The following is an 11,297-nucleotide window of genomic DNA, read 5'->3' as shown; positions in this document are numbered from 1 at the left end:
CTTAGGGCATAGAGGACAAAGTCTTGGCACCCTGAATGTAATTTTAAATTGAGCGGCTGGAGAAAGCCTCACTGAGCAGATTATATTTGAGCAAAGATCTAAAGGCAGCAACGAAGCAAACCACGTGGATCTCTCATGCTGAGTCTACCTAGTGACAGACCAGCAAATGCAGAGACCCTGAAGCAGGAATGTACCTGACAGGTATAAGGAACAGCAGGAAGGCCAGTGGCTGCAGCAGCATGAGGAAGGGGAATAATAGTAGAGATTAGATTGTAATCAGGGTACTATAAGGGCACTGAGAAATGTGGCTTTTACTCTGAATGACCTGGGAAGCTATGGGAGAATTTTAAATGAAGAATGGCACACGCTGGTCTGCTATAAGAGGAGCATGCTGGCTGCTATGATGAGAAGAGTACAGGAGGGCAAGGTCAGAAGCAAGGAGACCAGTTAGGAGTGACAGCAATGACCCAGGTGAGAGATGCTGATGGTTTACACCAGGGCAGTAGCAATGGCTAAGAAACGGTCAGATCCTGAATATATTTTGAAGGCAGAGTCAACAGGATTTGCCAACAGATTGGATATGAAATATCAGAGAGAGCCCGGCGCGGTGGCTCAAGCCTGTAATCCCAGCACATTGGGAGGCCGAGGCGGGTGGATCACGAGGTCAAGAGATCGAGACCATCCAGGTCAACATGGCGAAACTCCGTCTCTACTAAAATACAAAAAATTAGCTGGGCATGGTGGCGCGTGCCTGTAATCCCAGCTACTGAGGAGGCTGAGGTAGGAGAATTGCCTGAACCCAGGAGGCAGAGGTTGCGGTGAGCCGAGATCGCGCCATTGCACTCCAGCCTGGGTAACAAGAGCGAAACTCCGTCTCAAAAAAAAAAAAGAAATATCAGAGAGAAAAGCTTGGGACAGCATAGGCAAGGTGGCTCACGCCTGTAATCCCAGCATTTTGGGAGGCCAATGCAGGATAACTACTTGGGTCCAGGAGTTTGAGACCAGCCTGGGCAACATGACAAAACCCCATCGCTACAAAAAATACAAAAATTAGCTGGGCGTGCCTGTAGTCCCAGCTACTCCGAAGGCTGAGGTGGGAAGATCACTTGAGCCTTGGAGGGTGAGAAGTCGAGGCTGCAGTGAGCCGTGATTGCGCCTCTTGCACTCCAGCCTGGGCAACAGAGCAAGACCCTGTCTCAAAAAAAAAAAGAAAAGAAAAGAAAAAAAAAGCTCAGGATGGTTTCCAGATGTTTTGCCTGACCAGCAGGAAGACGAAATTGCCACTCATTTAGATGAGGAAGGTTGCAGGAAGAGCAGTCTGAACAGGAAGATCATGAGTTCATTTTCTGGGCACATTAAATCTGAAATGGACATCTGCATCACATCAGACAACCACATGAAGGTAATGAGTAGGTACTAGGTTATGCAAACAAGTCTGGAGATAGAAATGGGATGGTCTTAGAGTCATGATCATCAACAGGGCATTTAAAGCCATGAGGTGATGGGCTGCTCAGGAGTGAGGGAGACAAGAAAGGAGGGGATGCAAGGAGCTCCCGAGCCCTGGGGCACTCACATTTTCAGTTGTGGAGATGAAAAAGAACCAACAATGCTTTTGTACCAATCCGGTAAAAGAAAAAGAAACAGAACCACCAAAAGAACACAGACAGGGAGTGCCTGCCAGGTAAGCAGAAACCAGAAGTGTGGTGTCCTGGAAACCAAAGGAAATATTCCAAGGAGGAGGGAGGGTCAGCATCAAATGCAAAGTCAATAAAGGTAGGCTGATAACTGACTCATGCATTTAACAACCTGGAGTTGGAAATGAAGCGCATGACCTTAACTAGAGCAACTGGATTGAAGAGGGCACGGTGGAGTAGAAATCTAATTGGAATGGTTTAAGGAAAGAATAAGAGGAGAGGACTAGAGACACTGACTATATTAAAGTGGAGCATAGAAATGGAGTGGTAGCTGAAGGGAGATGTAGGATCAAGAGGTTTTCTTCTGAAACAGGAGAAATTATAGCATATTTATATGCATTTTTATATTCCATATATTACTATATATGGAATGATCCAAAGAAAAGGAACAACTGAGAATGTAGGAGAGAGAGGGTAGGCGTTGCTGGAACAATGTCTCTGAGTAGGCAGAAAGGTTTGGGGTCTGTGACAAGTGGGGGACTTGACCTTTGCCAGCACAGTGTGTTCATCCATGGTAACAGAAGAGAAGGCACTGCACACAGATGCAGATGCAGTTATGTAAGTAAATGCTGTGAGAGGAATATTATGTGGACATTTTCTGAGAAAACAGAAGCAATTATTAGAGATAGGAAACAGGCTGGGCGCAGTAGCTCATGCCTATAATTCCAACACTGTTGGAGGCCACAGCAGGTGGATCACCCGAGGTCAGGAGTTTGTGACCAGCCTGGCCAACATGGTGAAACCCCATCTCTACTAAAAACACAAAAATGAGCTAGGCATGGTGGCATGTGCCTGTAATTCCAGCTACTTGGGAGGCTGAAGCAGGAGAATCACTTGCACCGGGGAGGTAGAAGTTGCAATGAACCAAGATCAGGCTGCTTACTCCAGCCTGGGCAACAGAGTGAGACTCTAGCTCAAAAAAAAAAAAAAAAAAAAAAAGAGAGAGAGGAAACAAAGTCATCAGGTAAGGGTAAAGATGGCAGAGAAGGCATCTGAAGTTTGGAGGAATAAGAAGGTAAGAAACAGTTGTTCAGAAGAGTGGCAGAAAAAGTGGACAAGAGAATGTACTCGGCTAGCCAGGAAGCACTTAGGACCCACCTAAGGTCAATGGTAACAAAGTTAAAATTAGCCCAGTTAGCACAGCTGTGTACGCACTAGGAGGGGCTAAGCTAACCTAGGGCTGGGAGTACGATGGAGGCCTTCCCTTCGAAGTGAGTCTCAGCTGGGGAAGGAGGGAGGCACATGCATTAAGCAGATGGTAAAAAGTTTCAGACGGAAAGTATAGCCTGTGTGAAGTCCCCAAGGAAGGGAACATCAGAGTAGGTTTGAGGAACTGATGGACGGGCAACAGGCAGCCCAAGGAAAACAAGAGAGGAAGAGGCACAGAAAGAGAGAGGTAGGACTTGGGAGGCCATGCCAGAGGTCTTGGTTCTATCCTGAAAGCAACAAGAAGCCATTGAACGATTTGGGGAGGGGGTGCACGATTACAATTCTATTTTGAAAAGATCACTCTGACCACTGGATGGAAGCACGGAGGTCTAGATGGGGACAAGGAGTCAAAGCAGGAAGACCAGTGTGACTGTTGCAGCAGTCCAGGCAAGTGATTGCGATGGCTTGGACTGCAGAACTGTCAGTGGAGACAGAAAGACACGAGAGGATTCAAGATAGATTGAATAATGGACATGGGGGTGAGAAAGAGGGCCACGATGTCTAGGTTTCCCATTGGGTACACAGTGGTTTGATTCACTGAGATAGGGAAGTCTGAGGGAGAAATGGGTTTGGTGGGGGAAGGTCACAAGGTCTAGATCTAGAAGGTCACAAGATCTAGTTGAGCATGTCACACTTCCCCATGAAGAAGCTTGAAGGCTCTTGTGGAAATCCAGGCAAGAGATGTCAGTGGCCTGAACTAGAGATGAAGAAAAGAGGAGCAGAAAACTGGGGAAGTATTAAGAGCATATAACCTGGCTAGTTGCAGTGGCTCACACCTGTAATCCCAATACTTTGGGAGGCTGAGGTGGCCGGATCACTTGAGGCCAGAAGTTCAAGACCAGCCTGGCCAACATAGTGAAACTCCGTCTCTACTAAAAATACAAAAATTAGTGAGGCATGGTGGCGCACACCTGTAATCCCAGCTACTCGGGATACTGAGGCAGGAGAATTGCTTGAACCCAGGAGGCAGAGGTTATGGTGAGCCGAGTTCACACCATTGCACTCCGGCCTAGACAAGAAGAATGAAACTCCATCTTAAAAAAAAAAAAAAAGAAAAAACAAAAGTCCAGACAGGGCGTGGTGGCTCACACCTGTAATACCAGCACTTTGGGAGGCCGAAGCAGGCAGATCACCTGAGGTTGGGAGTTTGAGATCAACCTGACCAACATGGAGAAACCCCGTCCCTACTAAAAATACAAAGTTAGCTGGGTATGGTGGTACATGCCTGTAATCCCAGCTACTCGGGAGGCTGAGGCAGGAGAATCGTTTGAACACCAGGAGGCAGAGGTTGTGGTGAGCCGAAATCATGTCATTGCACTCCAGCCTAGTGACAGAGTGAAACTCCATCTCAAAAAAATAAAAAAATTTAAAAAGAAAGAAAAAAAAAAACCATAAAACTCATAGGACTGGGTGATTGCTGGAATGTGAGGGGAGAAAGCGAGATGACATCCAGCTTTCTGACTTTACAGCTAAACAGAGGGCAAAGAAGGAGAAGCCGGCCGGGTGCGGTGGCTCAAGCCTGTAATCCCAGCACTTTGGGAGGCCGAGGCGGGCGGATCACGAGGTCAAGAGATCGAGACCATCCTGGTCAACATGGTGAAACCCTGTCTCTACTAAAAATACAAAAAATTAGCTGGGCATGGTGGCATATGCCTGTAATCCCAGCTACTCAGGAGGCTGAGGCAGGAGAATTGCCTGAATCCAGGAGGCGGAGGTTGTGGTGAGCCGAGATCGCGCCATTGCACTCCAGCCTGGATAACAAGAGCGAAACTCCGCCTCAAAAAAAAAAAAAAGAAGGAGAAGCGCCAGTCTGGGAACAAGTAAAGCCAGTGTTCCCATCAATACTGCATGCCTTTTCTCTCCTGTTTTAGGATAACTGCCGGCATCTACCCATGCTTCATGCAAAAACTGCTGTTGGCACCCTCCACTGTTTCTGAGCCTGCTGTGTTCACACTGTTCACCTCCTTCTCACCTGAGAGCTTCCCTTGATGGCTTCCCAGGGAGTCACGGTAGACATGGACAGAGCATGTCCACAGGCTCCATGCATACCTCACCAGAGTTCTTGTTCTATGGCATCGTCCTCTGTCTCCCTCACTAGACCATAAGCTCAGTGGGGAGAGAAAATCTGTCTTATTCATTGTTGAATCCCCAATACCTGGCATGATTCTTGGTACATAGGGAACTTGAAATAGATTTTGGTTGAATGAATAGAAGAATGAATGTCTGCCTCTAAGAAGACTTCTCTCTCTCTCTCTCTCTCTTTTTTTTTTTTTTTTTTTTTTTTTTTAGACGGATTTTTGCTCCTGCTGCCCAGGCTGGAGTATAATGGCACAATCTTGGCTCACTGCAATCACCATCTTCTAGGTTCAAGCAACTCTTCTACCTTAGCCTCCCAAGTAACTGGGATTACAGGCATACACCGCCACACCTGGCTAATTTTGTATTTTTAGTAGGGATGGGGTTTCACCATATTGGTCAGGCTGGTCTCAAACTCCTGACCTTAGGTGATCCACCCATCTTAGCCTTCCAAAGTGTTGGGATTGCAGGCGTGAGCCACCACTCCTGGCTCGACTTCCCTTAATATGACCTAGTTCTGTCCCTATGAACAGAGACGTGTTAATTTGCATTCCTAGGCAGATGACATTGTAAGAATTTTTAAATGAGTGCTTTCAGTTTGAGGTTTTTGTCTGCCCATTAGATTATAATTTGTGAAACTTTCCTCTGTAGTTTTTGGTTGTTGACAAAACAGAAGCAAATTTTTCCTTACCTTTTCCTTTTCCAAGTCTGCAGTGTCTAATTCCTACCTCCACTTCCTACAAAACACATCCTGACCCTTGGAAACTCATAAGCTTGTTTCTCCTAGCAATGAAAACCTAAGGAATCTGAAACATATTCGTAATATAGTTATAAAGCACTCATGAAGTCTAATGTCTGCAAGTCTCCCTACAGAGTATCCCCATATGTGTATGTTGACAGAAGACCATGTCCAAAACCAAAGAGCTTTTTTTTTTTTTGAGATGGAGTTTCGCTCTTGCTACCCAGGCTGGAGTGCAATGGCATGATCTAGGCTCACCGCAACCTCCGCCTTCTGGGTTCAGGCAATTCTCCTGCCTCAGCCTCCTGAGTAGCTGGGATTACAGGCACGCGCCACCATGCCCAGCTAATTTTTTTGTATTTTTAGTAGAGACGGGGTTTCACCATGTTGACCAGGATGGTCTCAATCTTTTGACCTCGTGATCCACCCACCTCAGCCTCCCAAAGTGCTGGGATTACAGGCTTGAGCCACCGCGCCGGGCTAACCAAGGAGCTTTTAAGTGACAGCATTCTCCGTGATATCACAGAGAGCAACACAAGGCCAGGTGCAGTGGCTCACACCTGTAATCCCAGGCACCTCCCGAGGCAGTTGGATCACCTGAGGTCAGGAGTTTGAGATCAGCCTGGCCAACATGGTGAAACCCCATCTTCTACTAAAACTACAAAAGTTACCCCGGTATGGTAGCACACACCTGTAATACCAGCTACTTGGGAGGCTGAGGCATGAGTATTGCTTGAACTGAGGAGGCCACGGTTGCAGTGAGTGGGAATCGCGCCACTGCACTCCAGCCTGGGCGACAGACTGAGACTCTGTCTCAAAAAAAAAAAAAAAAAAAAAAAAAAAGAGCAACACGATAAAACAACTCCTATAAAGCCTACCTGAGTTTTATTTCCTGCCCTCCCCAATCTCCCACCCTAGGTGCTTTGACAGGCAATTGGCGCTGTCTGGTACACAAAACTTTTTAAAAACAAATTTTAAAAGTTTCTTAAAAAGAAGGGGTTGGACTGGGTCCAAAGTTCTCCCCCTCCCCAAAGATCCACGAAGTGCGCGTTTCTCCCCGCCCATGGGTCCCCACTCTCTCCTGCTTCAAAGCCAGGTTACGCACCCTGCAGCGCTGCCAAGATCCCCACGATGCCTGTCCCCGCACCCAGTTCAATCACCTTCTTGCCTCGGAAATCCACATTTTGACTCTCGAAATAATTGCACAGGCTCAAGGCCTACGGGAGATAAGAGAGAGAAAAAGAAAGTCGGGAGGATGGCTCCATATGGGAGAGGCGGAGTCCGGGGTCTGGACCTCCCACAGAGCCTAACCCAGCGCAGCCCACTCCTCACCGCGTCCCACACGCGCGCCGCCACCCCGAGGCGGGACCCAAAGTTCTGCGTGATGTTCAGCACATGCCCACAGAAGCAGAACCGGCTCTTCTCCGAGTAAGAGTCCGCGAAGAGCCCGACCTCCCGCGGGAACACCGATTCCGACTCAGATTCGGGATCTGGGCCGGGGTCCGCCATCCGGCCCGCCGAGAGAGTGCCCGGGCACCTCGGCCGGCGCTCAGATCCCGGATCCGGAGCGGGGTAGAGGCGGGGGGCCGCGGGCCGTCGTGCAGTCCCCTTGGCGTGAGCCCCGCCTCCCTGAGTTTGCCCTCCCTCCTCCAGCTCGACTTCCTGGAGGTGGAATGAGGAGCTGCGCCTCCCGCCCCCGGCCAGAGCGCACACCCGACGAAACCCAGGCGGGACCACACACAAGTCAGAGGGAACGCACTGCGAGATCAGGAGTGAGGGGAGAGGAGCAAGGACTGATGCTACAGTAGGAGGCCAGGTCTCTAGACCCCTCTCACCTGTGGGGTGCACAGGTGCCTGCAACCAGGATGGTAACCCAGACCAGGCAGAAGCAAGCTAAGGGAAACTGTTGGGTGCCTGTGCCTGGCCTCGCTTTCCCAGCCGAAGGCTAACGGTGCAGAGGTTCCCTCCAGCACTCGCTCCTTACAGCCCTCCCGACCCAGCTCAACCCAGCCCAGCCGAATTTGCTCCTGGGTCTTTAAGGGGCGGGATCTGCCTCCAAAGCGCTTGTCTGCGTCATTAACCTGCGCCCCTGGCCTGCGCCTCCACGTGGGTTTGGCAGAGAAACCCGGGACTGGGATCATGGCAGCCGAGACACGGAACGCTGCCGGAGCAGAGGCCCCGCCGCCCCAGAAGCGCTACTACCGGCAACGTGCTCACTCCAACCCCATGGCGGACCACACGCTGCGCTAGTGAGGAGCAGGCAGAGGGAGGGAGGAGGGCGGGATTCTCAAAGCAGCCGGGAGAGCAGTTGTGCTGAGACTGCTGGGAGGATTTGGGACAGACCCGGGGTTATCAGATGAGTGACGTCATTTTGGGGGTGGGACCGGGAGGTTAGACGGAGTGAGGAGTTGGCGGGTTGGGAGTGGGCGTGGCTTTCGGGCCTAAGTCGGTAGCGCTGCCAAGTTTGGGAAGAGAAATAAATTGTTACTGATACTGAAGTGATAGAGGCGCAATGTGGTTTCCATCTTTTGCTTTTGTTTGTTGGATTTAATAAAAAGGCAAACATACACAATCCTGCCCACACTTTACCTTCCCTCCCCACACTTTACCTTCCCTCCCCACAGAAAACAAACACAAAGTAGGATCGCAGTGCGTTAGCCAGCCAGTCTAACGAGAAGGGGAACTTGTGCCCCAGAAAGAGCAGCTTCGCGGCCAGGGTCACATCAATCCCCAGAAGTGGAGTTGGGCAGGTCAGCGATTTTGGGTCTCATGATGGGCCTATGATTCACATCGGGGGTTAAGGGTGGTTTCCATTGTCCCTGTTAGAGACCACAGGGCCCAGGGTTACAGAATTTTTGAGAAACCCTCCTCCCATTTAGCTCCCACCCTCACCCACCCACACACTCACAATACCACTTCTGCAATAGTGTGACCAACCTTCTCATGCTTCTGTGTCTTCTTTCCACAGCCCTGTGAAGCCAGAGGAGATGGACTGGTCTGAGCTCTACCCAGAGTTCTTCGCTCCACTCACTCAAAATCAGAGTCATGATGACCCAAAGGATGAGAAAGAAAAGAGAGCTCAGGCCCAAGTGGAGTTTGCAGACATAGGCTGTGGCTATGGTGGCCTGTTAGGTAACACTCAGGCCTTCTCTTTGGGGTGAGAAGAGGCCTAGTTTCTGCTGCCTCAGCGGGTTTTGTGGGGGGTCATAACTGGCCTTTCCCCTTTCATCCAGACACTGGTGACATCAGCATGGAAGGGCTCTGCCTTCTCTCTACTCTGGGTCTGTGGCCTTTGCCCTGGAGAATGGAGGGGGCTGCCTCATATGCTTCTTATAACCTGGATTGTCCTGTCTGGCTTCAGTCCCTACATGAGCCATTTCACCTGCCAGGTGCCGGGTCAGTGAGCTGGTCAGCACAAGCGTCAGAGATTAGCCATTGTGGCCAGTGATCCTGAACTGTCTTTCTCAGGGATTCTACAGTCTCCCCTCCCCCTTGCCTCTCCCTCGCCAGGTCTTATTCCTTCTGCCCCACTCTCCTGCTTTTTGGGTTCCTCTTGTATTATCTGTATTGTCCCACCCATGTATGCCAAGCCATTCCCTATTTTTAGATCTTCCCAAACAGCTAACAGCCTGATAGGAAGAGCGTGGTAGATAGAGGCAGAAAAGCTTGGTTTCAGGTCCAGTTCTGGCCAGGCACAGTGGCTCACACCTGTAACCCCAGTACTTTGGAAGGCTGAGGCAGGTGAATCACTTGAGGCCAGGAGTTCGAGACCAGCTACTCAGGAGGCTGAGGCACAAGAATTGCTTGAACCTGGGAGGCAGTGGTTGCGGGGAGCTGAGATTGCACCACTGCACTCCAGGCTGGGTGACAGAGCAAGACTCCACCTCAAATAAATAAGTTCCAGTTTTACCCCTTCTTAACTCTATGATCTTGGGCATTTCTGACCCTCAGTTTCCTCATCTTCACAGTTTACCGCAGAGTGTTCTAAGGATGAAATAACACAATGTGTGAAAACGCAGTGGAAACTCTAAAGAAATAGCAAATATATGCGTATTCTCACCCCTCCCATTCTGGTCCTGGTGACAATTTTGAGTTCTCCCCCAGCCTCTTCAGCATAAAACTATCCATATATGTGTCTCTGTTCTCGCCATTCTCAACTTTGGTAGTTGCATATTGAGGCTTCCTTTTCTGGGTTGACCCCTTTGCACTTCCTACAAGTATATGGTTGATGATTCCATTGCTATTTCTATGTCCAGTGGAACTGTCACCACTGTTTCCAGACACACTGATTCTGGGTCTGGAGATCCGGGTGAAGGTCTCAGACTATGTGCAAGACCGGATTCGGGCCCTACGCGCAGCTCCCGGAGGTGGCTTCCAGAACATCGCCTGTCTCCGTAGCAATGCCATGAAGCACCTTCCTAACTTCTTCTACAAGGGCCAGGTGGGGAGGGGTCCTGGTGGGTTAGGCGGGTAGGCAGGTCGGGGCATGCAGGCCAGGCTGTCACAACCCTGTTCATGTGTGTCTGTCTCACAGCTGACAAAGATGTTCTTCCTCTTCCCCGACCCACATTTCAAGCGAACAAAGCACAAGTGGCGAATCATCAGTCCCACACTGCTAGCAGAATATGCCTATGTGCTCAGAGTTGGGGTAAGTTGGGATGGTGGGGAGGATGGAGTGAATGGCCTACTCAGGGGCCTTTCACTAAGAATTCAGTGGGTTTGCATTTAGGGACTCACACCACCACTCCCATCATTTGGCTGCTGATGTTGCATGCAGCCCCCTGTGTAGGGTGGTTTTGCCTATGCAGGGGCTGGTGTATACCATAACCGATGTGCTGGAGCTACATGACTGGATGTGCACTCATTTTGAAGAGCACCCGCTGTTTGAGCGTGTGCCCCTGGAGGACCTGGTGAGTAGGGGGTCTAAGGGAAATTGCCAAGATGCAGGCTGTAGTGGTTTTGTATTTGAACTTAGCTCAATGTCAGAAGGATGGGATGGGAGTCTAAGGGCCAGGGGCAGTCTGAACAGTGGCCGTGGATTTACTGGACCCTTCCTTCTCCCAGAGTGAAGACCCCATTGTGGGACATCTAGGCACCTCAACTGAGGAGGGGAAGAAAGTTCTACGTAACGGAGGGAAGAATTTCCCAGCCATCTTCCGAAGAATACAAGATCCCGTCCTCCAGGCAGTAACCCCCTAAACCAGCCTGCCTGGTCACTGACTACGCGTACTCTACCTTAGCTGGACCTTGTCTTCCAGGGACTAGAGAAAAGAGCAAGAGCCCTGGGTCTTCCCAACTGAGACTGCTGGAACTGAGATACAGTACTCCCTCAAAGAAGGTGGGGAGCTGCCCAGGGCAGAACCCACTGGTGTTCATGACTACCCCTGGCTCCTCTCACCTTGTCCCTCCACTGCCAACATAAAACAAAGCAGCTGACTGAGATGGTCAGAGGACTTTGGGCCATAGGGGATCTTTGGAAGGCTGTGGGACCTTGCTCTCCATTAGCACTCCCTTATTCGATCTCTCCTTAGCTGGAATGAGGAATGTAGTCCATCTAAACTGCTTGCTGGGCTCAATTA

At 50.0% G+C, this 11,297-nt stretch overlaps 2 protein-coding genes across 5 annotated transcripts in view; one reads left to right on the top strand and one right to left on the bottom strand.

The window, feature by feature from the left end:
• The window catches only part of EEF1AKMT3 (EEF1A lysine methyltransferase 3), a 24,156-nt gene extending 16,618 nt beyond the window's left edge, over window positions 1-7,538 (bottom strand). Inside the window, exons 1-2 of one of the 2 annotated variants that reach the window (XM_003926503.4) lie at window positions 7,051-7,538; window positions 6,824-6,935 (exon numbers count right to left, since the gene is read on the bottom strand). In XM_003926503.4, coding sequence (XP_003926552.2) covers window positions 6,824-6,935; window positions 7,051-7,227 — 289 coding nt within the window. In that variant the 5' untranslated portion in view covers window positions 7,228-7,538. The remainder of the gene's footprint in view (window positions 1-6,823; window positions 6,936-7,050) is intronic. The other variant, XM_039471638.2, reaches the window with a different exon arrangement.
• Window positions 7,405-11,297, top strand: METTL1 (methyltransferase 1, tRNA methylguanosine). 3 transcript variants are annotated; one of them, XM_010337258.2, is made up of 7 exons: window positions 7,879-7,967; window positions 8,343-8,468; window positions 8,687-8,850; window positions 9,975-10,159; window positions 10,253-10,366; window positions 10,527-10,628; window positions 10,783-11,297. In XM_010337258.2, exons 3-7 carry the CDS (start codon window positions 8,706-8,708, stop codon window positions 10,915-10,917), a joined length of 681 nt encoding a protein of 226 aa, XP_010335560.1. In that variant the 5' UTR covers window positions 7,879-7,967; window positions 8,343-8,468; window positions 8,687-8,705; the 3' UTR covers window positions 10,918-11,297. The 3 variants fall into 3 exon arrangements, with proteins under 3 accessions (XP_074258915.1, XP_003926551.1, XP_010335560.1); XM_074402814.1 differs by lacking the exon at window positions 8,343-8,468 and having other exon boundaries at window positions 7,405-7,967; window positions 9,999-10,159; XM_003926502.4 differs by lacking the exon at window positions 8,343-8,468 and having other exon boundaries at window positions 7,406-7,967.

Source organism: Saimiri boliviensis, chromosome 7, assembly GCF_048565385.1.
Source record: "Saimiri boliviensis isolate mSaiBol1 chromosome 7, mSaiBol1.pri, whole genome shotgun sequence".
NCBI lineage: Eukaryota > Metazoa > Chordata > Mammalia > Primates > Cebidae > Saimiri > Saimiri boliviensis.
Note: the sequence above shows the minus strand (reverse complement) of the source record. Positions and strands in the feature narration are given on the sequence as shown.

Excerpts from the sequence above, each read along its gene's own strand:
- METTL1 (XM_003926502.4), top strand. The coding sequence starts at position 7,858 with ATGGCAGCCGAGACACGGAACGCTGCCGGAGCAGAGGCCCCGCCGCCC. Across the intron at positions 10,160-10,252 it reads ACTTCTTCTACAAGGGCCAG|CTGACAAAGATGTTCTTCCT; the intron begins GTGGGGAGGGGT and ends TCTGTCTCACAG. Across the intron at positions 10,629-10,782 it reads GTGTGCCCCTGGAGGACCTG|AGTGAAGACCCCATTGTGGG; the intron begins GTGAGTAGGGGG and ends TCCTTCTCCCAG.